This window comes from Lepidochelys olivacea, assembly GCF_965140295.1.
Source record: "Lepidochelys olivacea isolate rLepOli2 genome assembly, chromosome: 11".
NCBI lineage: Eukaryota > Metazoa > Chordata > Testudines > Cheloniidae > Lepidochelys > Lepidochelys olivacea.
In genome coordinates, this window is record NC_140421.1 from 79,928,590 (window position 1) to 79,956,541 (window position 27,952).

The 27,952-nt window shown below is 46.4% G+C and overlaps 2 protein-coding genes across 9 annotated transcripts in view; one reads left to right on the forward strand and one right to left on the reverse strand.

The window, feature by feature from the left end:
• Positions 1–17,789, forward strand: part of LOC311528292 (2,7-anhydro-N-acetylneuraminate hydratase-like) — a 63,797-nt gene extending 46,008 nt beyond the window's left edge. For 7 of the 8 annotated variants that reach the window (XM_084643134.1, XM_084643139.1, XM_084643138.1 and 4 more), the window contains 7 exons: positions 1,533–1,663; positions 4,571–4,625; positions 9,098–9,190; positions 12,066–12,200; positions 12,805–12,906; positions 14,965–15,129; positions 17,415–17,789. In XM_084643134.1, coding sequence (XP_084499260.1) covers positions 1,533–1,663; positions 4,571–4,625; positions 9,098–9,190; positions 12,066–12,200; positions 12,805–12,906; positions 14,965–15,129; positions 17,415–17,564 — 831 coding nt within the window. In that variant the 3' untranslated portion in view covers positions 17,565–17,789. The remainder of the gene's footprint in view (positions 1–1,532; positions 1,664–4,570; positions 4,626–9,097; positions 9,191–12,065; positions 12,201–12,804; positions 12,907–14,964; positions 15,130–17,414) is intronic. The other variant, XM_084643141.1, reaches the window with a different exon arrangement.
• Positions 17,790–20,543: 2,754 nt separating this feature from the next.
• Positions 20,544–26,996, reverse strand: LOC311528576 (zinc finger protein RFP-like; the record flags this gene model as incomplete). Its single annotated transcript, XM_084643787.1, has 6 exons — positions 20,544–20,833; positions 21,063–21,175; positions 23,787–24,064; positions 24,775–24,910; positions 25,310–25,332; positions 26,652–26,996. 6 exons carry the CDS (start codon positions 26,994–26,996, stop codon positions 20,718–20,720), a joined length of 1,011 nt encoding a protein of 336 aa, XP_084499913.1. The 3' UTR covers positions 20,544–20,717.
• Positions 26,997–27,952: the final 956 nt, after the last annotated feature.

A 27,952-nucleotide genomic window follows, 5' to 3' on the forward strand; every position in this document is an offset into this window, starting at 1 on the left:
CAAACGCGGTTGTATCGTAGAGCTTTGCTGTAGACAATGGATCTTGTGATGTGGTCTGGATGAAAGCTGGAGGCATGTAGGTAAGTATAACAGTCATTAGGTTTCCGGTACAGGGTGGTGGTTTTGTGACCATCGCTTATTAGCACCATAGTGTCCAGGAAGTGGATCTCTTGTGTGGACTGGTCCAGGCTGAGGTTGATGGTGGGATGGAAATTGTTGAAATCATGGTGGAATTCCTCAGGGGCTTCTTATCCATGGGTCCAGATGATGAAGATGTCATCAACCTAGGGTAAGTAGAGTACAGGCGTTAGGGGATGAGAGCTGAGGAAGTGTGGTTCTAAGTCAACCATAAAAATGTTGGCATACTGTGGGGCCATGCGGGTACCCATAGCAGTGCCGCTGATTTGAAGGTATACATTGTCCCCAAATGTGAAATACTTATGGATGAGGACAAAGTCACAAAGTTCAGCCACCAGGTTTGCTGTGACATTATCAGAGATACTGTTCCTGATGGCTTGTAGTCCATCTTTGTGTGTAAATGGCTTCTACATCCATAGTGGCCAGGATGGTGATCTTCCAGAAAACACCATCCTGGCCCTTGAGGAATTCCACCATGATTTCAACAATTTCCATCTCACCATCAACCTCAGCCTGGACCAGTCCACACAAGAGATCCACTTCCTAGACATTACAGTGCTAATAAGCGATGGCCACATAAACACCACCCTATACAGGAAACGTACTGACGGCTATACTTACCTACTTGCTTTGGGAAAGTTTAGATATATCTTCAGTGCATAGTACAAAATGGAGTTCATTTGATAAACACAGCCCACTTTTGTCACAGAAGTATACTGAAGAAGTTCGTGAAATGTGTGCGACATTTCAGATGGAAATACTGTTGACACAATGTAATGTATTTTGCTAAATGTTCCATTTTACCACAACCTTTTCACTAAGAAAAAATTGAAAATAATATTATTTTTAATTTTATCTGATATATATATATATATATAAGTGGTTGAAATCTGCATCATTTACAGGATCAGTGGTCTTTAACTGTGTTTTCTGTATGTTAAGAATATGCAATATACAAATTTCAAACATGTTTTTGGAGTATGCACCAAGGTGATGTTTTTCTAGCTGAAATGAATTTGGTGTCTTCATTCAAGTTTCTAGTAGACAGGGGTCCACAATATAGAAGACAACCATGGTTAGCACTAATTGGTAACTTTGATAGTCTCATAAGGAATCCAGGGATTGAAAGCCATGGACACTTGAGTCCCTAAAGTTTGTCCTTTCAGGTCAAGAGTCAGAAACACTTGTAGGGCATAGGGTGAGGTAAGCCTGCACTGCTGCTTCTCTTGCTGTACCTGATCCTTATTATAAGACCTCAGTGAGCCTGTCAATCTAGCAACTTCTTAGCTGTCAAGCCCCCCGCCTTTAAGATTTGGGATTATTAATTATTTTAAACTATAAATTACTTGTATCTATTCACTTCATTAATTACTGTTTATTTCTTGTAAGCATAGGTTGGATTCTGGCATTTTGCCCACTCGTTTGTGAGAGGAAATTGGAGGAATGAAGCAGAAAGTACATTTTCTTTGTTAGCCAAATCCTGCCATGACATCGACCTCATTCATTTTTGGATGGGTGATAAAAGGTTTACAGCATCTTTTTTATCATATTTGTTCTAAGAATAAACATGTGCAAACACAAATATGGTGTGTTATAGTTACACACGTTTTATGTAACTTTCCCCTTCCGAGAGACTAAGGCTGTGTCTATGCTACAGATGTTTTGCCAGTCTAGTTACAGTGTAGATGCAGCTTATGATGAGAGAAGGAGTTCCTCCTGTCGGCACAGTAGCACCACTCCTCCAAACGACATTACTTATGTCGTCAGAAGAACTCTGCTGTCAGTACATTGGAGGTTTGCCGACATAGCTGTGCCGACAAAACTTTGTCGTGTAAACCTAGCCCCAGTTAGCTCTTTTCCCCGCTGAGTGTAATTGACCGTCACCCTCCTAGAGAACAAGAAGCCTGAACCTTCTTCTAAATGTAGATCTCCTGCAGTGATACAAAAAATGATCGATTAAATTACATTGATTTAAATATTGGCGTTCACGTTAGTTAAAGGAAAATGCTCGTAGTTGTTATTACGTCCTGGCAGGAAGAATAAACCAAAGGCGGTAATCAGACTGTGGCGGAAAGTATCTATCTAGGGACATGCATGTCTCCATCACTGTAGTATCTGAATGCACTGCAAATATTAATGAATTTATCCGTACAACTCCCTTGTGAGGTAGGGGGTTTTATATCCATTTTATAGATTGAGAACTGAGGCAAAGTCTGTGACTTTTCCAGGGCCACACAGTGAGTCTGTGACAGAGCTGGGAGCTCAGCCCAAACCTCCGGAGTCCAACACTAGTACCTTAGCCACAGGTCATTCTTTCTCTCCTGAAACTTAGTATTCCAAGCACGGTCTAATTTCTTTTTTAAATTGCATCTCCAGGCTGTCCAAAATCACCAACCTAGCCAAATTAACTAACTAAACTATTATAGCTTCACTGGAAAATTTAGTTGCAAGTTGAATGTAAAACTTGTATTTATCAGAAAAGGATGGAATCCTCAAAAATGGAGGAATTGGAATGACAATGGCCCTGAGTCTGGGACTCGCTGTGTCTACTTGTGAACCAGTGCATAAGGGCCCCAGTTCAGCAAAGAACACAAACATATGCTTAAATGGGACTTAAGGACCTGCTTAAGTGCTTTGTTGAATGCCACAGAGACATTTTCAAGGTGTGATAATTTTACTAATTTTCAAGGCTAGAAATATTCCTTGGAAGGTCAGCTTGTGGAAAACCAAGCATTTCCATTTCTCAATGACATACATTATTTTTCTATCCTGAGAGATTGAGATATCAGACCATAATATCTTATTTTTATTATCCCCCTTTTATTTTTGTAAAATACTTAATTTCTGTAACATTATCTCTAAAACCACTAGAATTAGCCAGGTTGGATTACATCTTCTAACTGTTCAGATAGTCTCAGTTACTGTTGTGCAGCTCCTGTTGAAGTCATTTGTCTTCACTGGTCCATAATCTTGAACAGTCTGTGAAGTATCAGTTTCTAAAAATCGTGCCAGAGTTGAAGTGGGTGAGGGAGGAAAAGAAGATGAGAATCAGAATGATGTGATTTTTACGGTTTGATAGCTCCTCACCTCTCAGAACATCCAGTGGGACCAATGCAAACACCTTCAGGGCCAGTAAATATTATGCAGCACTTATCCTGGACTAGAGGTCATAAAGAAATTGTGATCCTTGACTTAAAAATATAAACATAGAGATGTTGTATTTTGTATTCTCAGACCCATTTTAGTCTCAGAATTTTTTTAGTATAGAACTAAAGACATATTTTTTTCCAGTTCCTTGAAGGCAGCCCAGTTATTGTTTGTAAATTCTTATAACAAACTGGAGACAAGAGAAAAAAATCTGAGTTCTTCTGACATCATTCCGTTGACTGGGACCCTGCTCAGTTAGAGATTTCCTGATGTGACAAAGCTCTGTCCTTGCCTCCGTGGGTCCCATGTTTCCTGGCGGATTTAGCTAGCCTCAGAGGCTCACTGTGATCTTCCACGTAACCCTTCTTTCTCTAGAGACAAGGGTCACAGTCTACTGAGCCATTTTCATCATAAGCCAGTGAGGGAGGTGAGGAGAAGTTATTCTTCCTTGCACAGTCTCTGTTGTCTCCCAGCCTTAGTGATTAATCAAGGGGCAAAGGTGGGGAGGGGGGGAAGCCTGGGCCCACCATCTACTTCGGGTTCCAGCCCAGGGACCCTACTAGTATCACCTATGGTAGCTGACCTTTTAGAAACATGACATATACAATTCCCTGGGCTACTTCCCCCACAGCAGCCCTCACTTCCTTAAGCTCCACTTCACCCTTACCTCAGGGCCTCCTTCCTTGTGCCTGATATGGTGTGTACTACTCAGCCTCTCCAACAGCTCAACTTCCTCCCACAGCTCCTGACATGCACCCGCACCTGACTGACTGGGAGGCTTTTAACTAGTTTCAGCCAGCCCCTGATTGACTTCAGGTGTCCCTATCAACATAGCATTCTCCCTGCCTTCTGGAAAGTTCTTAATTGGCCCCAGGTGTCTTAATTGACCTGGAGCAGCTTCCATTTCACTTAACCTGGTACCAGGGATTTGTTTAGCCTGGAGCTAATATATCTATCTCCCACTACTTTTCCATAGCCATCTGGCCTTGCCCCGTCACACTGAGTAATAAAATTATTTCCAATACTAAGACATGTCATCAGAAAAAAATCTTAGTGAAAACAGTTGCCCCACTAGTGTAACAGAAAACCAACAATTAATTGGTGTTGAAGGACTTTGAATATCTAAAAGCCTGATCTAGGTTAGATTGAAATTAGTGAAAGCCTTTCTGTTGACTTCGGTGTGTGTTGGATCAGGCCCAAAATGAACAGTTAAGAAAATGACAATTTCTACACTTTTTTATACTGACAGGTTTGTTTATTTATGAAAATATCTGTTTTATTTCAGGTGCTTAAAGGTGTCATCTTTTGGCAGTCTCTCTCATTTTACTAATGAGCATAAGGTTTGTATAAATACTACTATATAAAGGAATACTCAAAGTCTCTAGCCTTATTTCAGCAAAGCATTTAAGCATGTGCTTAAGTCTATCTCGATTCAACAGACCACTTAAGCACGTGCTGTAAATTAAGTTCATACTTCTTTGCTACCTTGGGGTCTAACTTATCATTTACTCTCCATTTTATTTTATTTCCAGGAAGTATGTGACCATCTTAAACATACCTGTAGTTATCAGTGTTTTTTCTGCTAAAAATGTGCATTTTGAAATATAGTGAAAATGACATAAACATTGCAGGAAATTCCTTCTTTTGTGTTAACAGAAGCCTAATCTTACAGTAGCCAAGCTCCTGAAGCCCTAATGAAATAACTCAGGAGTGTAGAGAGCCTAAAATGACATAGCCCAAGCAGAAACTGCTTATGCCATTTAAAAAAATGTATATTTAATCTCAGTATAGTATGCATTACGTCTAAAGACGCACCAAGCTAGTTCATCCTGGCTTTCCCATTATGCCTTCCATTCTCTTTAGCACCTTCCATGCTATAAAATTGTTCCACACCACTTTCAGTATCTAACTCTACTTTAGATTTGGATTTTAATTTGTGTCAATAGGACTACTCACATGAGTAAAATTACTCATGTGCATAAATTTTACTAGATTGGGCCCACAGTTCATAGAATATTTGGATTCACAGTTTGGGACCTTGGATTTTTTTTAATGGAAAAACTATTGACTTTCTAATGTTGATTTAAAGCATCTATTAATTGTAAGCTAACTTTTAAGAGAATAAATATTCAGCTAAATAATCTGAATTTGTTTTTAAAAAAAGTCAGGACAAAAGAGTTTGTCTGCTTAGGTGTTCATTCCTCACAATCATGTTTCATGTCATGATCAGTTTATAAAAATGCAAAGGCCATGTAAATGTAACTGTCTGGTTGTCTGTTTGGATTCACCAAAAAGGAAACACAGAACGTAAAAACCACTGTTGCAGCTTTGCCTACAAAATATGAATACACTTACATAAAAATCAACCAACCGAAAAAAACCACCCTAAACCCACTATGAAGCTAACAAGATGTGCCTGCCATCATCGAGATCACTTTTCTTGTGTAATGTATCCATTTCCCCTGTCCTGCATATATTTGGTTTGTTTGCGAAGTATAAGCTCTTTGGGGCTTGAAATGTGTCTTAGCAGATTTTGGGCACTACCACAATACAAATAATAAGCAGTAAAGTAATTTAAGGATCCATCATCAACATTAATTTAGCCATCTTGTAAATTCTGTGTCTTGTAGTATACATATTGTTACCTAAACTGTAATGTGAATCTCAGGTGTGGATAATATCAACATTGGGCATTTCTAAGGTACCTGTAGTTGTGGGTATCTAAACACCATTGTTGAGTTACACGTTTAACCAGATGAGTAGGAATAGATATTAGTATATGAGCAATGAGGCTGAATTATTGTGGCTGCTGGAGCCCTTCGCATTTTCCAGATCTTGACTTTTTGTAATTGTGCAACCTCAGCATTTCATTAACTTAGCCACTGGCACTTGCTTTCTTTTCCAAGAGCAGGATGGGGAAAATGCCTGTATTTATAGTAGGAGGACATGTGGCCCCTTAGAAACTAACAAATTTATTTGAGCATAAGCTTTCGTGGGCTAAAACCCACTTCATCCGATGCATGCAGTGGAAAATACAGTAGGAAGATATATGTATATATGTAACCCTTCTGCCCGTCAGAGTTGGCAGCAACAAGGGCCAGGTTCAGTATCTAGGGGTTCCATTCCAATAACACAATGCAAAACCGGCTCGAGCCCCCACCCAGTGACCTGGGACAAATATATACTGTGGTGCCTCCAAGAGGCAATACTTCCCCTCTCGCAAGCACATAGTCTGAGTGTAGCAAAAAGCCTTTTAATGACAGAGAGAAACAATGTGGCATTATGTTGGGGAAACACCACCAACAGGATTCATAACACAACCTATGAGCAAAAAAACCACCCCAAGCAAATTGGGGTGTGTCCTTTCCCTTTGGTTCTTGAGCCCAGCAACCCAAAATCACCCAAAGTCCCAAAAGTCCAATGACCCAAAAGTCTCTGTCCCTGGTCAGGGCAGCCCCAGAGTTCGAAAGTTTATCTGCAAAGTTTTACCTCCCAACCTGGGTGGAGATGGGGGGGCGGGTGGTGGTTAAGGGGCACCTTACGTGGTCCAAAGCTGATGGCCCCACCTCTCCATGGGGCTCCGCTCTGCCAGCTGCCCCGTGAGCTGCTCCAGGCATCCAACAAACTGCTCTGCTCCACCAGCCGCTCTGCTCGCCGTCCCGCAAACTGAAGTGCTCTGCTCTGCCAGCTGTCCCGCAAACTGCAGTGCTCTGCTCTGCCAGCCGTCCCGCAAACTGCTCTGCTCCACAAACCCTGCTCTGCTCACTGTCCTGCAAACTGCTCCGCCATATATTTTCAGGCTCCCCACTACTTGATAAATTGTGGATAAATTGGAGAGAGTCCAGCGAAGGGCAACAAAAATGATTAGGGGTCTGGAACACATGAGTTATGAGGAGAGGCTGAGGGAGCTGGGATTGTTTAGCCTGCAGAAGAGAAGAATGAGGGGGGATTTGATAGCTGCTTTCAACTACCTGAAAGGGGGTTCCAAAGAGGATGGCTCTAGACTGTTCTCAATGGTAGCAGATGACAGAACGAGGAGTAATGGTCTCAAGTTGCAGTGGGGGAGGTTTAGGTTGGATATTAGGAAAAACTTTTTCACTAAGAGGGTGGTGAAACACTGGAATGCGTTACCTAGGGAGGTGGTAGAATCTCCTTCCTTAGAGGTTTTTAAGGTCAGGCTTGACAAAGCCCTGGCTGGGATGATTTAACTGGGAATTGGTCCTGCTTCGAGCAGGGGGTTGGACTAGATGACCTTCTGGGGTCCCTTCCAACCCTGATATTCTATGATTCTATACTTAACACAACACTCAGTGATTTCAGCTCTTAGTAAGTTTAGCTGTTTTGTGATTTCAGCTTGTAGTAGGGGAGCCTCAGTGCTGGTGCACCATTAGCCCAAAGTGAATTGAGCTCAGCAGCCTGTAACCAGACTCCTAATAGAATCAAAATTAGCTCTGATATTCCACAGTGGAGAGAGGAGGAAGTACAATTAGCATGTAAAGCCCTCACCAGGGAGCCCATACCACCAAGTATTAATACCTGTCCCCAGCCTCACTCCCTTCACTGGGTTTTTGGAACCCATGACCCTTGCCTAGCAAGTGCTGCTTAGTTGATGGTGAGTCCCTCCATCATAACAAAAGGCCGAGTACAGTTCCACTGTCCTTGATTCACATAATCAGGATAATAACAGTTTATTCTTGCCCCAATAACAGAGAAACTGGGGCTCCTACAGCAGCCAAAGTGACCATCAAGGCAGGGTGGGTGTGCCTATGCAAATGAGATCAGCCCCTAAAGTTCTTTTCCACAGCCCACCATGACTCCCCACCAGATGTCAGGGTAGAGCTCATCCTGACTCTGCTTACATCTATATACACAGAGAACATGAAGCAATGGGTGTTATCATACACACTATAATGAGAGTGATCAGTTAAGGTGAGCTATTACCAGCAGGAGAGAGAGAGAGAAAAAACAGAACAAAAAAACCAAAAACCTTTTGTAGTGATAATCAAGATGGGCCATTTCCAGCAGTTGACAAGAATGTGTGAGGAACAGTAGGGGGGAAAATAAACATGGGGAAATAGTTTTACGTAGCCTTATGCTGGGATTTTCAAGAGTCTAAGTGCTTTAGGCACCAAATGCCAATGAAGCTAATTCAGAAATAATTTTAACTTCCTTTTTGCCCTCAAACCAAACACAGTGTTTATGTATGTCTGTTTTAACTGCAAAGTTTTAGTCCCTGGCCGCTTCTGCTGTATCTTGAGGAATGTGTAGATTTAATTTTTTACAATGAATATTTTGCATAATATTTTCTGCTATCCCATAACTTAAAACGAGGGAGAAGATTTGCTCAGACTTTTAAAAAAATATAATTTTTGGGCAGAGATCAAAGGTTTCAGCCCCAAAGGTGAATTCTTGGAAGATTGTGAACACGTGAAAATGGGGTAAAATGAAAATAGTTTTCCAACTTTAACTACCAATTACAGTACTTGCTGCATGAGCATGTTATTTAGTACTGTTAGCATATACTTATCTAGCTCCCTGGTGACAGAGGGCTAGTTGCAGCACCTTGGACTGGAGGCTCAACTGGATGGTTGTAAACCACTTTTTCTTGGGAGATGATGAATAAGGCTGCAAGTCTGTCATGAAGGTCACGGAAGTCATGGATTCCGTGACTTTCCATGTCCTCCGTGACTTCTGCAGTGGCTGGTGCTGGCCCAGGGGCTAAATCTTCCTAATATTGCAATAAGTGTCTTTCTGTGGATGAAAATACATGAGTAAAATTAATAAATAATGAACCACTGTAAATTTGCTTTAGCCCAAAGGAGCTGCCAGTCGGTGCTTAGACTGTTCAGTTGAACAAACCTGTCCATATTCAGCCAAGAAGATTTATCTACAACGTGCAGAGAAGGTGAGTATAGTACTGTTTTCAAGCAATATATCTTCCAAATATTGACTACATTGATCTCAAAATGTGTTCAGTTTCCAAGCAAAAGGAACTCATCTTTTGGTTTTCCTAAGATCTTGGAACATAAGAATTACTGTATAACATCAGACCATTGTGTCATCAAGGATAATATTTTGCTTCCGATAGCCAACACTTGACGTTTTGGAAGAAACAAGAAGGCCAAAATGTATCCAAGCTGTTTGCTGAGTGTTTGCCATGGGAAGGGGATGATTTCTTTCTGACTCCAACTTTGTATAAAAGTGAATTTTAAAGGTTTTATAAATAAATGGGATCAAAGAAATGTTAGGAGGGAGCTTCAGTAATAGATTTTAAGGCCAGATGGACCACTGTGATCATCTCGTCTGACTCATAACATGGGGCATAGGACTTGCCTGAATTAATTTCTGCTTCAAGTCCAGTAGCTGTTGTTGAACTAGAGTATATCCTTTATTAAAACATCCAATCTTGATTAAAATTTTCTAGTGATGGAGAATCCACCAGAACCCTTTTAAGATGCTAAATGTAAATTTAGAAGCATATGAATAGAAATGGCCTAATTTTTTTTCAGAAGTGCTGTGCAAACCCAATTTCCATTGAACTGAGTGGGAGTTGCAGATGCTGAATATCTCAATACATTCCTGTAGTAATGTAGGGGGATGGCTGAGTTTATCTAAGAGGCACATCTCTTTACAAGGACACAAGTATGAAAGTGAGGAATTGGTGTGATGGGTTGTCCCCCCTCTCGGGGTGCCACCTAGGGCTGGATTAAGATTATGAGGAGCCTAAGGCTAATGGAGGGAAGGGTCTAAGTATGAATTACATATTGCAAAAAAAATTATGAAGTCATCAAACATTTTTCTACTTACATATTTACATATTATTTATTTATGTAAAATTAACAAGGTTATTCTGCTCTCATGACACTCAGTTCTTCAAACACATTTTTTTCCTAGCTTTAGCTTTGGCAAAGTCATGAATGATGTCATCATAATTCAAAACCCTGATGATTTAATTCTCAATGCTCAAGAGGAACAAAGCACTGAGATGCTCTTGAGTCATGGTGGATTGGAGGACCTTTTAGACCCTTGTTAGAAGAGAGAAGAAACATTCTCCACTACAGTTAGTGATCATTAGTGACAAATACAGCCATAATGCAGTTTCAACATTTGGGAAACTTTCTGTCACTGGATTCAGTGATAACTTGGTACATCCAAATAGATTTGCTTTTGTCATCTTTTCTCTCTATATCTGAGAGTGTGATGCGAATTCAACAAATTGAACAAATTCTTTAGTAAAATCTACTGGAAGATCGTTTGGGTACTTCTGACACAGACATTTGATACCTTCACTGACTTTGGAACTTGAAATGTTAGGCAAAAAATTTGTCAGTACTCTAAAGGTTTTGTCAATATTTTCATAAGCCTCAATCCGATGTTCTAATGCACTCTTCAGTTTGTCGATGATTGTGATGAAGGTATTAACTGTGAAGGCCTCCTTGTCACTGAATGAGTGGGCAGTTGCATCGTTGCATGTCTTCTGTCTTTTGCAGCATTTGGCAGACTTCTACTCATAGTTAGCAGGCCTTGCAGCCCCCTGAATTTCATAGGCATTAAAACTATCCCACATTTGTTGAAGAACAGTTCCAAGGCTCCTCATTAGGTTTACAGCACTGGAAAGGTCAATTTGAGCACTTTGCAAGCTTAGACTGCACTTGCTGAATGGCTGAAGTATATCATTCCAACCCTCACACAAAATACCAGTTTCCAAAGTGTGCATTGCATCATTCAGGGTCTTCTCATCTTTTCTTGTTGTGATTCAGGGGTGACCTGAGGAGGTGAGTGGAGAATCCCAAAGATAGCAAGTATTCATAAGACTTTTCAAGGCTGGAAAGGACCATTATGATCATCTAGACTGATCTTTCTCATAACACAGCCCATGGAATTTCACCTTCCTCAGTTGAGCTATAGCTAAGGCTGCGATTTAATCACGGGTATTTTTAGTAGAAGTCATGAACCAGGTCACAGGCAAGAAACAAAAAATCATGGCCTGTGACCTGTCCATGACTTATACCACAAATAACCCTGATTGAATCTTGAGGGGGCAGGGAGGGAGCCCTGGGGGGCCCACAGCACCAGCTGCAGGGAGGGAGCCCTAGGCTCAGCCATACTGGCCGCTGTAGAAGTCGGACACGGACAGACAGACCCGGAGCCTTAGCTATAGCGTATCTTTTAGAAAGAATTCCAATTTTGATTTAAAGATTTCAAGGTGAATCCACCAGCTACCTAGGTAAGTTGTTCCAATAGCTAATTACCCTTTTAGTTAAAAAAAAAATTAATTTTATTTCCCATCTTAATTTGTTTGGCTTCTGCACCCAGAGAGTGGATCTTTTTATGCCTTTGTTGCCTAGAAACCCCCCAACTATCAGAAATCTTCTCTTCATGTAGGAAATTAGACTAATCAAGTTGCCTATTGACCTAGAGTCACTCCTGTAGCTCTCTTCTGAGCTCTTTCCAATTTGTTAACATAATTTTTAAAGTGTGGACACCAGAAGTGGACCCGGTGTACACAGAGATCATACCACCTCTGGGCTCCTACTCGATGCTCCCCTGTTTATACCTCAGTGGATCATGCTACCTCTCTTGCCACAGCATCATGCTGTGAGTTCACGTTGTTTACCGACAGGAACAGGTTTGCGCCCCAGCTGCAGCAAATGGTTCTGATTTCTGTACATATAAATGAGAATTTGGTCCAAGATAAGAAGAGGCAAGTTTCTTGCCTTTTTAGATGAGATAAGAATACAGTATGTCTTGCATAAGTAACATTGTTGTTATTTTTGTAGGGTTATTTTAATTGGCCAGTGTCTGTTGTGTGCAACAGTGGAGTTTGTGACATAGAATCTGTGACAGAGGGCCTACGCAGCGGTCCATACGGAAGATGCGTTTATGAATGTGACAATGATGTTGTCAGTAACCAGGTATGATATTTTTTTGTTCATCTAAGTAGTGTATGTAAAATTTTATTTATTTACTTACGTTAAAAAATTGTAGAGATGAGTCCTGAGTATGAAACCAGTACGTCTTCAAATAAATCAGTTAAGCTGTTTTATTTGGTTAAAGTTTTCCCTGTTTGAGATTTTGTAAGGAAAGATTGGCCCTTGAGAAAACGTTGGTGTGTAAGCTCTAGTCTTTTGGACATGCTTCCACAAGCATAGGTCTAGTAGCACCACTCCGATACAGCGTGAACCCGCTGGAAAAAGTCGCCTGTTGAAAAGCATACTGTGCGCAGCACAAGATAAAACCAAGTAAAACTCTGTGACAAATAAAGCCTGTACAACACTTGAACTCTGTGCTGCTCTAGTAGAAATGTTCACAACACACAACTCATGGATTTTACAGCTTGCCTCTTGTGCTAGAGATGTAACTTCTGTTAATTTCATCTTTCAGCTGTTTGTGCTGTCTACTTTGTAACTCCTAGTTATCTGATAGATGACAGGAAATACACCTTCACCCGCTCCTGCCAGATTCCCCTCGGCACTTTTAGAGGGGCCGTATGTTTCTTAACTTCTCTACTCTCTGCAGGTTGTTAACATGGAGTTTGAAGGAGGAGCAACAGCTGCTTTTACCATGATGGCCTTTACGGAGCAGCTGTGTAGAAGGAAAACCACCATCTATGGGACCAAGGTAAATGAACGGGAGATTGCCCCACTGTTCAGTACCTCACCATTTCTATTTACTGAGCATAATCTTGTTCCCACTGAAATCAATGAGAGTTGTGGATAAGGCCTATTATAAGGATATTATGGGTAAGGCCCTTTGTAAATCACACGTTCATGGACTGCATGGAAATCATGGAATTAGCCCTTTCCAACAGCAGGGAGGTGGAAGTGGGCATCACTGCTCCCGCGTCCCCACTGAGGTTGCTCATTGCGGGGGTTAGCAGGCTGGTCCCATTCAGGAGGGGGGCAGGAGGATGGTGAGCTGGTCCTATCCCAGGGCGTGGTGAGGGGAGCGTCTGACCGCATGGCACTAGATGGTCTGGGGCAGGAATCAGGGCCTAGCTCACTCCGCACTGAGATCCAGCTTAGGCTGCCACTGCTGATTCCTGTCTGGCCAGCAGGCAGAGAGAGGCAGCCCTGATAATGCAGCGATTAGGAGTGGCCCATCCCAGAGCAGCCCCTGGCAGCCTTGGGGGAGACAGCACAGGAGCTGAGACCAGGATCCATCCCCCACCGTAGCCAACACAACGACAACGGCCAGCACTGCAGCCACTTGGAATATGAGCAGCTGCGTGAGGAGGCCCTACCCCGATGGAGAGATCGGGGCTTGAGGTAGCCCTCTTCCCTGCAGGGCGATCAGAGTGTGAGGATCAGGCTGAGGGGAGGGATCCTGGCCTCAGCTCCCCGCCAGCTGGTGTTGTGTTGTCTCCTCCCAGGCTGCCGGGGGTCACAATGGGGCGGGCCAGGCTGGGGCATCGAATCGTGGTGTTGTCAGGGCTGCCCCCTTCTCCCCACTGGACAGACAGGAAACAGCAGCAGTTGCTGGAGCTGAGCATGGAGCTAGCTGGGCCCCAATCCCTGACCTGGGTTTGGCTGGGTTGGACTGGCCAGCATCGTGTGGTAAGACACCAACACTGCCTGCGATAGGACCAGCCCTCCACCTCCTACCACACTCTGGGATGGGACTGACCCGCTAACTGTGCTTCTGCCTTGGCACTGTTGGAAAAATCACAGCAGTTCAGGGGTGATCAGCAGCCATGCCTGTCCCATGAAATGCAAACTTTTACCTGGGACGCTACCGTGAATTTAAAAAAGAAAAGAAAAAAAAAAAAGTCTGTTATTTTCTGAGGACCTTACTTATGGGGACACTACCTCATTCCCATTAAAGGCCAGAGAGACAGAGACACTGAGGGCCTGGATTCAAAGTATGAGAGATTCTAAGCAAAAGCGATGGTAGTTTGGAAAGGTAGGAATGTAGAACAGTCGGCATTATGTGAGGAGAAGCAGCAAGGCTTGAACGTGTGTGAGTCAAAAGAGGGCCAAATCAAAGATGATGCCTGGATTATGGGCCTTAGCGATTTTTGAATTAATATCTTGCTATAAACACTAACCCTTCCGCATACTATGTGTGTAACTGCTAACAAAGTGTCGTTATGGGGAAACGTCTTGCTGAGTGCAACTGTTTTTCATCTCTGTTGCTGCACTGGTTTATTGGACACCTCTGTTACGCAAACCACGATGGTCTAGTAATTCAGTGCTATGTATGCTAACTGCCTCTCCAAGACTATTTTACCATATAATATTTCCTGCTGTTTTATGTTGACTTTTGAGACCCATTTTAAAGGCCTGTGACCATATGAGGCCTTTGTCAAACTGGAGGTCAGTGGCCAGCAAATAAACAAGTGCAATAGCTCTGTCATGCATTTTTGATCCTCCTGCTGATTAAGCTAGCCATTCTTTTAATACCATGTAGATGCTGTCCATAGCGAAGATATTAAAAACATACAACGTAACTTTTCTAGGAGTGGTCTTAATATCTTATTTAGAGATTTTTATATACATTTTTATTGTGATACAAACTCATTGTGGACATTACATTTAGGGTGCGTCTACACTGCCCATGTTGAAGCGAGGCCACGCCGTGGGCAATGTAGACATGCTTTAGACACACTAGAAACACTGTCAAAAATTCGGAGTGACGTTTTTAGTAAGGTGTGTTTTGTTCTTTACTTTGGACTTCTAGGGAGAACTATTCTGTGATGGTGGGGGACCAGTGCAAGTTTTTGACTTTTGCACAAGAGAGAAAACTTCTTATCCAACAAACAAATCCACGTTCATTCCAAGCCATTTAATGGGTCACGATGGAGCTGACTACTATCTGATGGACAGCTTTATTTCAGCTTTAACTGTAAGTTCTCTTTGTCAACCCTGCCACAAGGGTAGGGATTTCCACAATAACAGACATTCAATAAAAGCAGCAGTGGTAGCAGAAGTCCCATTATTTAGACATCTCCTCCCTCATTCTACAAGCCCCTTGTGAGAAACTTCTCTCGACTATAGTCAGATTTCTGGGTGATGAGGGGATAATTACATCTTAAGTGTGGATTTGGAATGCGTTTACAACTTAAAATGACAATATTTTTGTATTGTTGGCTGTCCCTTATCTCCTAATTGTGAATAAAATGTGGTTTATAAAATGGCTCTTCCTTCAAATGTTAAAACTTTGAGCGTCAGAGGAAGCTGGAACATCAGCTCAGGTTTGTCTTCTGAAGATGCAAAGTTTTAAGTAAAAGAGATCTAATACAGCCTTCGGGCCTCAGCCCTCACATTTACTTCTGTTTTTATTTTTTAAAACAATGACAATCCTATGTAAAAACCCCCTGTGAATTAGGGTTGCACAAGTGCATGTCTTCACAAAAACACAAACATTAGAAAGCGCGAAACACGTAAGTTAAAGGAACATTCATTCTCAAGCATTAGGTTACTACCATAATGCTACTCAACCACTTCAAAAAGAATGCTGAGAAATTGGAGAGAGTTAAAGCTACAAGAATGATGTGTGGTCTGACAGCATACCCCGCAAAGAGAAACTTTGGCTCAATCCATTTAGTTTACCTCAGAGAAGGTTAAGAGGTGAGTTGATGATGGTCCTATAGTGATCTACATAGGGAGCAGATATCTGATACTAGGGGACTCTTTTTAATCTAGCAGACAGAGGTGTTAGAAGATCCACTGGCTTGAAGTTGAAGTCAGCAAAGTTGAAACTTGCAGTAAGATGCCACCAGTTCTATCAGGGAAGGTAATTACCACAGTTCTTGATAATCTGTTCCAGTGGTTAAATTACCACACTTTGTCTTTAAAACAAGGCTTTGATGCTTTTCTAACCTATACAATTTAGTTCAAAGACAAATTGTTGGACCGGATGCAGGAATTTCTGGGTAAACTCTATGGCCTGTGTTATGCAGGAGGTCAGACTAAATGATGACAGTGGTCTCTTCTGACCTTGGACTCTGTGAAGCCACACCAACATGCTAACTGAAACAGCAATGCACAATGTGAATTATAAGCTGTTAATTCGTTGTGTTGTATAACATTATGAACATAGACATGCAATGATATGACTCTATGTTCCAGTAGCGTTTGTGTACATGAGGGTCAGCAGCCGGGATTGAACTTGGACCTCTGGATCTAAAACTACAAGCCTCTATTTATTGCCTGAGCTAAAAGGCTGTAGCAGACAAATAAACATCTATGCGGCCCAGTCAATCGAGGGGGGACAGAGAAGTGCACTTTGTCACCCTGGGTTATGTTTGGTATTGAGTACTGTGTAGCTGATACTGTCTTTAAAGTAATAGGGCTCAGTACACAGCCAGTATGGGCCAACAGGGGCGTGCCCAGAGGCCCCGACCAACTGGGGGGCCCCACAGGTGCAGCTGGAAATCTAGCTGTGGCCCCTGCTCCTTCTCTCTCCCCCTCCGGCTCCTCTTCCCCCGGAGGCCCCACCTCAGGCCAGCCAGAAAAGCCTGGAGGTGGTGAGGAATCCCCCCGCCTCAGACAGAGCTGGCTGAGTGCTGCTCGCCCAAGCCCCATGCTGAGCTGGCCCTAGCCCCCCACCTGGCGCTGGAGCGAGGGGCTCCCTGTGTGGGACTGGAGCAAGCCCCTCTCCTTCCTCCACCACTGTGCGGCATGGCGCGCACCCAAGACCCTCTACCTTTCCTGCTCCTCTCCCCTGCATGGAGGTGCTCTGAGCCCCTCTTCCATCCCTTCCCCCCCCCATGTGGCACTGAGCTCCCCCGAGCCCCTCTCCCCCTGTACAGAGTTGGCCCTCTCCCCTCCCCCTTGCAGGGCTGGCCCAAACCACTCCACAAAACCCCCCATCTTCCCCCTCACAGGGCTGACTCACGCCTCATCCCCCCTCCACACCCCGAGCCCTGCCACTCACCTGCCCTGTTGGCAGTAACATTCTAATTAATATTTACTCCATTTAACTGTATGGTGATTGCCCAACCACTGTCTAACTCTTGCTTTGGTATAACTCGATTAAAGGGATGATAAACAATTTATTTCTGAATACTCCCTTGAGCCTGATCATGCAGTCCTTTTGGGAGAGGGATGCAGAGATCCAGCTTTATAAACCAGACTTCTCTGTCTTTTATTCCTGTAACACTAGAAATAATTTTGTTTTTTAAACAGGAGAATAAACCATCCCTCATTCAGACTGGTCCAGAAGCAACCCTGCAGACCCACCTCCTTGTATTTGAGGCTGAGAAATCCAGAAAAGAAAACCGTGTTGTGTGTTTAGAAATGAGAAAGGAACTCTTCCCAAAGCCTACATACAAATGAACTTTTAAATTTGAGGAGACAGAATAAAAACTGGTCCCAGTTACCAGGGAAATCATGTCTTGTTTATACTAATCTGGAATATATATGGGGATGGGCATTACATAAAATCAAACTTTGCATACTACAAATCTGTAAAATGCAAAAGGTGTGTTTAATAGAATTTTCTATATCGTTTCATTAATTGTTGTAGATAAAGAAAAAATATTAAAAATCATCAGTATTTTTTTCTGTCTTGGTTTCCTTTAAAGGACACGAAGCTTATTCTTACAGCAGCACTTCACTTAACCCTTAAGTACACTCTGACCTGAGCAACCAGCAGTTAGGAGGTACAATGGCAAAGGTTTTGAGAGCATGGAAGTGAGTTTAACTCAGCATTTCTCGCATGCGGCCACCAGGGGCTTTTTGTGCAGGCCTAACAGCCTCCTGGGCAGTGGTGGAGAGGCCAAAGCATCAGCCTCTCCCCTTCCCTCCCTGGTGCTCCTGCATGAGCCACCATGCACCGCCTCTGGAGACAGGTGGGGCACCATGCTGCAGGAGCCAGGTGAGTTCTTGACTCACCTGTGGGGTGGGCAGGGCACGTTGGGGCTTGGGCTTCAGCCCTGGGTGAGAACCTGGCCGCAGGGCTTCAGCTGCACGGCTCGAGCCCCGGGCTCTGACCCAGGCTCCGGCCACGTGACCTTGGCCCTGGGCGCTAACCCCCGTCTGTGCAGCAGCAAGTGCTGGCTCCGGGCTCTGGCACCGACCCCCAGCCCTCACCCCGCTCCCTAACCCCAGCCCCAGCCCCAGGGTGGTGGGTGTTGATCCACACCTCCAGCTGCTCAGCAGCAGCCGCCACCAACCCTGGGCTCCAGCCGCTCGCTCTGGACCCTGGGGGTGCTGCCTCCCAGCTCCAGCCATATGGCAGCAGGGCTCACCGTTCTCCCCGACGCCTCCCCGAACCCCCATTTATCGCCCCCAGCCCCCACTGCCTTCCCTGGTTCCACCTCTATCCCCCCCATTGCCCCAGACCCCTGCTGCCTCCCTCTCCAAACCCGGGGCTTGCTGAGAAAAGCGAAACAAAGAAACATGCAAGTATCACTTTTCACAGCACACTGACTAGCTACCTGGGAGGCTGTGAAAAGTGATACTTGTATGTTTGTTAATATCACTTTTCACAAACTCCCAGCTAGCTACAGAGTGTGCTGCGAAAAGCAATATTCAACATACAAATATAATTTTTCATATTATTTGTGAGTCTGAAAAAACCCTACATAAATAAATTACAAGGATTTGGACACGCGTATGTGCATATTTATTTGTTTTTCCTACAGTTAAGTATTTTAGGGAAAAGTGTCAGTGCGGCCACCAGCAAGAATCGGTGGTCACAGTCCGAGGCCACCAAAAAATGTGTTCTGAGAACCCCTGGTTTAAATGTACTAATAGGCAAAATCCAAACCAGCCATGTCTGCCTGAACCTTTTCAGGCAGGACTTCAGGTATCACCCAAAAGATCTTATTTTTCTTTGGTTCCATGTATACATTTGCTCAGATTTTACGTCTCCATTAAAAATGTAACCAATTCCCAGCTGCCTGGCAAGTGAGAGCTGGCTGAGTTTCCATGGTTCTCCCCGCACCCTTATGGGTGTGCTGCCAAGGGAGCAACACACAGGCCTGCAATGAATCTCAAGTGCCTCTAACTTGCCTAGCTCTTCTCAGCCATTTCTCTTGCTGTGAGCTGCCCTCCTTTTGAGCCCCACCAACTTCCTCACATGCAGGAACAGCAGCAGATTGCCATCTTGGAGCAACAGCTGAGGAAGGCGACTTTTCTGTCAGCACTAGAGTGGTCTATTGTATTGTGCTCTTCTTAAATAAGCAGGATACTGTGATCGTCCAGTGAGCGTGTCTCAGCTTTGTTACGTCAAGTGCTTTAAAAGGGGTGATGCGCTGCACTGTGTGGGCTGAGAAAGATCTCATGTGCTCCCCATCATCAATTCTGAGATTTGCACTGATTGGCATTAAGGCTTTTGGGGTGATGGTTCTATGACTCAAACTCAGTGGCTTTGTTTGGTCTACCAGAGTCTGAAGCTGGTGATCTTCGGGGATGGTACAAGCCTTACCTAAGACATTTAAGCGAGTTAGAATGTGGATGGAAGACGATCGAATGAATGATGTGCGAGTTCCTCCAAGTAACAGAGATAGCCGTCTGCCTCTGAACATAGCTCAATTCTTATTGTGCTTAACACGCTGGAATATGAATGGCTGCTATGGGTGGCTGATAATCTGTGAACATCATGTGGTAATTCCTGGATTTTTAAATTATTGTTTTAGCGGGATGCATGTATAATGTTTGATCAAATACTGTTCAGGGAGAAAGGTATAAAACCATCCAAGTATTTGCTATGTTTAGAGCGGTCATGTTCTGTGGGATACCTTCTGGAAGAACAGTAGTGTGGTTAAGTAATTCGTGTCACATTCTGTGCTGCACCCCTGCACCGAAAAAAGGATTTTCTGCTGCTTACACTATTTGCAGCTTCATTGGGTGAAAATAAAGAAGCAACAGTGGCCAGGTCTGAGTGTCCCTCCTCTAACAAAAATCTTGAAATAGTTCACTGTAAAATTAAAAACCAACTGTGGCTTGTCTTAAGTAATGGTAAGGTGACGTTTAGAAGGAAGCCTCCAGGTGCATCCTCACCTGTTCGTTGATCCAGCACAACTTCCTATACATTAGACTCTTACGACAGTCAGTAACGCTCTCTCTACCTCCACAATAGAGCTATTTAGAAAACGGGAGTTTGTATTCAGTTTGTATGAATGCTGTAATCTGGAAGGCCCAGATCCACAAAGGTATTTTGGTTCTTGACTTCCATTGGATTTCAGTGGAATTTAGGAGCCTAAATTTTACCTTTGTGGATCTGGGCCTAAGTAATTGCAGTTTGACAAACATGAAAGATTAATAATTTGTGAAAAATAAGAAGTAATTAACAAATGAGGACAATCAGAATCCTTGTCTGAGGACTCCTAAAGCCTCAAAATACTTTAATGTTCTTATGAAATAATTCACATCCACTATCATTTCTTTGCCTGTAGTAAATATATTGTCCTTTTTAGTTGGCACACTGTTCTGATCGTTGTCTGTACAGTAATCTTTTGAGTAATTCAGTTCAGTTAGATGTTATCAGTCACCTGGAGTTTCTTCCTCAGAAGCTGTTATGGCTTTCAAGGCTCTTCTCTTCCTTAATCTTTCTGCATTTGTGATTGTCATAGGATGCAATGGGAAAAATCCAGAAAGACCTGAAAGAAAGATGATTTATGTTTATAGCTGGAGTTGCAATATGACTGTTCTAGACTCACAGATTCAAAGGCTAGAAGGGAGCGCTGTGATTATCTCATCTGACATCCTATATAACACATGCTATAGAACTTCCCCAAAATAATTCTTAGCATATATATTTCAGAAAAACATCCAATCTCAAGTTAAATTGTCAGTGATGGAGAATTCACGACAAGCAGCGCCCCTTACCCAGGAATCCCGTCACAGCCTCCTGGAGATTGTTCTCTCGAGGGAAATCCTGGATTCTCTTTTCCAGCTCAGGGGACTCGGGCACCGGATGTGGAGACATGGCCTTCTCATCCCTGCAGAGACACGAGCGTGTTTATTCCTCCCCCTCCTTTGCTCTTAGTTCCTGCCCCTCAGAGCCAGATGGGGAGTGGGTGGGAGCTGGGCCACAGGCAGGGCTAACGGGGCCGTGACCTCTGCTGCCCAGGGAATTTACTGCCTGCACGATCTGCCGGGGGGGGGGCCGGCCTGGAGACTGGGGGCCTCTCTCCATCCAGAGAGAAAACCCAGCCCAGGCAGGGCCAGCTCCCCTCACACCTGGCCCAGCCCCACGTTCCCCACAAGGGCCTGGAGGGGCTTCTCCCAGGGATGAGCGAGGGGCTCATTCTCCAGGCCCAGCTTCTCCTCAGCTTCTCCTCTCAGCCTCCAAGGGGCCTGGTCACTCCCCGTGGGGTGGGGGTTCTGGGACCGAGACACTGCCCCACTAGGGCCTGGCTGGGACACTCAGCTCTTTCCCCACAGGCCCTTGGGCCCCCCTCACACGGGACAGGCTTTGGGCCATGACAGAACTGGGGCCAGGTCCCAGCTGGGCCCTCGGGGTGACAGGCTCTCAGCCCCATTAATGATCCCCCAAGCCAGCCTGGTCTCAGGGAGGGTTCTCCAGCCCAGAGCTGTGGGGCACTCCCCTCCCCAGGGTGGGTCACACAGACACAGCGGCAGCAGCCCCAGGGCTATGGGGATGGAGGGGGGCTGGATCCAGAGGGTGATGCTGGGTCTGCTGCCTGGGCTCTGAGCCCTGGTCTACACTAGGACTTTAGGTCGAATTTAGCAGCTTTAAATCGATGTAAACCTGCACCTGTCCACACGATGAAGCCCTTTATTTCGACTTAAAGGGCTCTTAAAATCTATTTCCTTACTCCACCCCTGACAAGTGGATTAGCGCTTAAATCAGCCTTGCTGGGTTGAATTTGGGGTACTGTGGACACAATTCGACGGTATTGGCCTCCGGGAGCTATCCCAGAGTGCTCCATTGTGACTGCTCTGGACAGCACTCTCAACTCAGATGCACGATTGTTTGCCGTTGCTCTGACGGAGGGAGGGGCGACTGAGGACACGGCTTACAGGGTTGGCTTCAGGGAGCTAAAATCAACAAAGGGGGTGCCTGTACATCAAGGAGTATTTCAGGCAGGACTTCACGGAGGGTTCCAATAAGAAATGGTGCACCTAAGTTATCATTCTTATTGGAACAAGGAGGTTAGCCTGGCCTCTGATTGATACATGGCTAGATTTACCTCGCTGCACCTTCTCTGTGAGTGACTGCAGTGTGACCTAGAGGAATGAGTCCCCTAGACGGGGTGTGTGTGTGTGTGTTTGCAAATGAGTACAAAACAAATCTGGTCTATTTGATCCACTCCATCTATCTTTTACATCTTTGGCTGGCAGCAGACGGTGCAGAAGGACTGCATGCCATCCACATCTCATGGCTGCTCGGCAGAAGATGGTACAATAGGACTGCTAGCCATCCTCATCGCTTGCCTGCCCGGCAGAAGATGGTACAGTAGGACTGCTAGCAATCCGTATCACCTGCCTGCTCACCATAAGACGGTTCAATAGGACTGACTGCAGGACTAAAGAGAATGACTTGATCAAGTCACTCCAAATTTAGTCCCTGCGCCCATGTCTGCCCAGGCGCTCCTGATCGACCTCACACAGGCGACCAGGAGCACCTCGGACATGACGATGACGGCTACCAGTCCTATTGCACCGTCTGCTGCCACAAGGCAATGGGTTGCTGCTGCTGTGTAGCAATGCCGTACCGCGTCTGCCAGCACCCAGGAGACATACGGTGACGGTGAGCTGAGTGGCTCCATGCTTGCCGTGGTATGGCGTCTGCACAGGTAACTCATGAAAAAAGGCGCAAAACCATTGTCTGCCCTTCCTTTCACGGAGGGAGGGAGGGAGGGAACGGAGGCCTGACGATATGTGCCCAGAACCACCCGCGACAATGTTTTAGCCCCATCAGGCATTGGGATCTCAACCCAGAATTCCAATGGGCAGCGGAGACTGCGGGAACTGTGGGGTAGCTACCCACAGTGCAACGCTCCGGAAGTCGACGCTTGCCTCGGTCCTGTGGAAGCGCTCCGCCGAGTGAATGCACTTAATGCACTTAGAGCATTTTCTGTGGGGACGCACACACTCGACTATATAAAACCGATTTCTAAAAAACCGACTTCTATAAATTCGACCTAATTCCGTAGTGTAGACATACCCTGACTGTGGGGGCAGACGGAGCCCGGGTGTATCTGCTCACAGCACTTCTGACACCCCAGAGGGGAAGGAGAGACAGAGCAGAGAGTCAGGGCCCATGGCCCAGCCGGCCCCCTGCCCCAGACGGGTCACTCTGCTCCCCCAGCCCGGCCCCACAGGCTGCTCCCCCAGTGGGGTGGAGACTCTGAAGGGCTGTGCTAGAGGGAGCAGAGCCCCGTTCACACCAGATGTTCCGCAGGGACGGGACGGCCGGGTCCTCTGTGCTGAGCCCAGGGCTGGAACAGCCTTTCACCAGCCTCCCCCACCTCCCCGACAGCCCAAACTCCTGTCTCTCTGCAGCCCTGGGCCCCTGGCCCTGCAGACGCCCCGGGCCGTGCGCCCTGCACTGAGTTACCCTGTCAGCCCGAGTGACTCAGGGACCGTCTCCTCCCTGCACTGGGCTCTGGGTGCATCCGACACTGTCTCACCTGCAGCAATTCCAGCACCGGCTGCTGACGCTTCCCCTCCAGCTCCGTGATCAGGGCGCTGAGCCGGGAAATCTCCTCACCCAGGTGGGTGGCATTGTCCTCCCTCCTCCTCCCAATCTCCTCGCCCAGCTCTCCCAGCCGGGCCAGGAGGAGGCGCTCCTGTTCGGCCAGAAACTGGCGCAGCCCCTCACACTTGGACACCACCAGCGGCCGCTCCACTTCCGTCTGCCTCTGGGGTGCACAGAGAGACGCAGGGGCAGGGCAGGGACCCGGGGAGAGCGGGTGTCTTGGGAAATGGTACAAAGCCTTGTCCGGGCTCCCCAGAGCGTTTCATTCCATCTCTTTGCCAGAGTAACCGTGGCTACACTAGGGCTTTTGCTAGTATAAAAACGTGACCCAAAATCACCAGCCCCCAGCCCGTCCCCACCACTGTCCCAGCACCAGAGTGAAGTGCAGACCAGGCTGTGGTAAATGGTGCTTCCCAAACTGCCCAATGGCATCACTGGGACGTCTGACACTCGAACCCTGTGATCAGCAAAAGTCTCCCCCTGCTCTGCCCTGACCCTGCCACATCTGTGCCTATTCAGTGTTTTACTGGCCTCTCCCTCCGCCCCCACTCCTAGCACTAGAGAGACAGAGCCAGAGGCTGCTCCCAGCTACCCTGGTGTAAACCCATTGACCCCAGTGGGAACTAACAGCAGGGTCCCAGAGGAGTCTGACCTGACCCCACTGACTTCGGTGGGCTCACTCCTGGTGTACACCAGGTACCTGAGAGCAGAGTCTGCCCTGCACTGGTTAAAATGGCCCTGACCTGTCTCCCTGTAGCGACCCTGGAAACCCTTTAACCTTCTGAATGACCCAGACCCCAAGCAGCGCAGAGACCCCCTGCTGCTGTTGCTGACACCCCTGTGCAAAGCGGCCGGGCAGGGCAGGGCACCTACCAGGAGCCTCTCCCTCTCCTTGTCCCAGTCGGATTTCAGGCCCAGGAGCTCTTCTGTCTCCTCCCACAGATGCTGCAGGCGGGTCAGGATTTGCTCCTGCAAACAAACAATGGCTCTGGGGGCTGGTTTGGGGTCACTGGTTTGGGCCCAGCGATAACATCGTCACTGAGCAGAGTGAGGCTGTGGGAGCAGGTCCCCCTTCTCCAACCCTCTGAAAAAGTGACCTCAGCTCCAAGGTAGCTCCCCGGCAGAGCTGCTGGGCCTGGCCCGCTCCGGCCCAGCACCATCATCTCCAGGCTGTTTCCCTGCCATAGGTCTGGTGCTCTTGAACAGTCCCTGGGAGGAGCTCTTTAGTGTGGCAACCCCCTTAAGGTCACACTTTTTCCAATGAGGAAAGTCACTTGGCTTCACCGCCTCCTGACTCTGAATCTCAGAGCCTTCAACACCCCTGCTTCACATCAGCAAGTCCACCTGAGTTGGACACCCAAGGGAGACTTGCAGGCCCCCAGGGAGCCATGTACCCCCACTTCCTTACCCTGGAGTGACTCTCAACCTGCACTGTAAAAGCAGGGGGGGTTATTACAGGGGCAGTCAACAGGCAGACCGTGGGCCAAGTCTGGACCACCAGCTGCTTTCCAGCAGATCCTGAAATCTTTTTATTATTTTATTATGATCAAGATTGTTATCATTTTTTATTATTTTCTCTGAAATCTGGACCTTGACTATGCCTTGACCAAGAAATTTGGACCTTTATAAAAAATAATTGACTCTCCCTGTTTTTTGACATGTCTGGAACACAACGCAGACAGTGCTTAGTGAAGACAGAGAAGGGAAAGGTCCATCTAGGTCAGTCCCAGAGCCCTCTGTCCCCTCTGTCGTCCGAGCCCACAAGCTCCTCTCCTGCCTCCAGCTGTCCACACCTAGAACCCCAGCCTAGTCCTTTGTCCTCCAGCTGGGCACACTTGGCTGGCTTCCCATGGAGGGTGGGCCGTCCATGGTCATTTATTGTTTGGTGCCAAATGTCCAGACAATTGGAATGGCCATTGTCTTCTGGGACACTCCATGGGCATGGGGCCCCAGGCAGCCAGCTGTCCCTAATGCCTGTATCTCTGGGTCTCTACAAGTAACACCTTTCCCCCCTCCCCTCACCTACTTAACCATGGGTAAGGCTAAGATTTTGTCAGGGATATTTTTAGTAAAAGTCACGGCAGGTCACGGGCAATAAAGAAAAATTCACAGAAGCCCGTGACCTGTCCACGGGGAGTTCAGCTGCGGGGTCCCCACACCTCTCACAGTGGCTGGGCAGCTGTGGGGGCTCGCTTGGAGCTACGAGCTGAAGTCACAGAGGTCTCTGGAAGTCACGGATTCCGTGACTTCTGCAACCTCTGTGAAAAACTCATAGCCTTAACCATGTGTAACCCATGCCTGCTTGGTGTGGCACTCTGTCCCCCTTCAGCAGCACCTAGACCAACTAAAGATGTGTGAACCTCCTACAGTCTTGGACAGGAGAACAGGTCTTTTAGCTCACGCAGTAGAGGCTCGTCCATTAAGCTCCACAGGTCCCCCTCTTTGATCCCAGCTGACGACAACGGGGGTCTGTGGGTGTTAAACATGCACCACATAGGGGACACTGAGGCACACACAATATTCATCCAAACTATTATGAAAAATTCCCACTGCACAACAATCCCATTATTACGCAGCTCCCTGGCTCTAACCCAGGGCTGGTCAGACACACGGGGGGGCTCTGTAGCTGCAGAGAAGCTGCCCCTGTAACTCCAACCATGCAGATAACTGTTCCCTACCCTGTGCTCCTGGGCAGCCTCCTCCATGGGAACCACCGTGCGAGTGCGGTGCGCCCAGGATCAGTCACACACCAAGCAAAGGAGGGTTTGATCCTCCTCGCAGGAGAGTTTCAGAGCCTCCTGGTGCCTGTCACCCACTCTCTGCCCCTCGGGCTCTGGCCCCGCCTGCAGCCTCAGGCATTTCACTAGCTCCGCCAGGTTCCCCAGCTGCCCGTGGGGACGCAGGTCTCTCTGCAGGGCGCTTTCTCTGCACTGGGGGCAGGAGAAGTTTGGCTCCAGCTCCCCCCAGCACTGGCTGAGGCAGGCCCGGCAGAAGTTCTGCCCACACTCAATGGTCACCGGGTCTGTGAAATACTCCAGGCAGATGGAGCAAGTCACTTCGTCCTGCAAGCTCCCAGCTAGGTCCCCGGCAGCCATGGTCCAGCTGCACTTTCCTGAGCAGAGGAACTAGCCAGCAGCCCTTGAAATCTTTTTTTTTGAGTCGATTGCACAACCAGGAGCCAATCACCCTCACCGGCGGGAAATTTAAACAAAACCAAAACCAAAGCAGAAGCCGCGCCCCCAGAAAAGCCCCCAAACAAGCAACCAGCTACTTAAAGAAATGAAGAGGTGATTTAATTACATACACAAAGAAGCCAAGGCTGCTCCCCTGTTTCTACGTCCCAGGATCACATTAGCAATGGGAGTTGGTGTTCAGCTCTTTGTCCTCTGTGACACGTAAATCCTTCTCCTAGTCACTGCTTTCCAGGCTACCGTTCCCGAGGCTCTAGGTGCGGCCACCCGTCTCCATTCCCAGCTATAGGGCCTCGCTTTTGGCTGCATTTGTTTTACTAATCCCAGTTTACCAAACTCTCCAGGCTGCTCCATACAACGGCCCCATCATCAGCATTATTTACCACTCCTCCAAGCTGTGTTAGCCACAGTGATTTTATACTTCCTTCCAGATCGTTAACTAAAAAGTTGAGACGTGAGGGGGCTACAGCCAATCCCTGTGGGGCCTCATTAACAGCTCCCCCATTCAGTGATGATGCCCCATTGACAGGTACAAGGTCAGACTTGGGGTCACAGAGCAGGGGGATTATTTTACTACTGTTTTATAATGCACCTCATTTATTTATTCACAGGCTCCACCCACAGTGTCTGTCACTGTTGTATCTGGGCCCTTCTGGGACAAGTCTAGTCTCATTTACACTGGATCCACTCCAAAGTGAATCCAGGCCATCCCTCCCAGCCTGCCCACGAATGTTGTCTGTGGAGATCTATCCCAGGAAACAGCCTCACTCAGCCATGCTAGGGCTGGTGCCCTGATTTCTTGGCTTCTGTGGAAACACTCCCAATGGCCTTTCCCCTCCCCCTTCCCGCACATGCTGCCC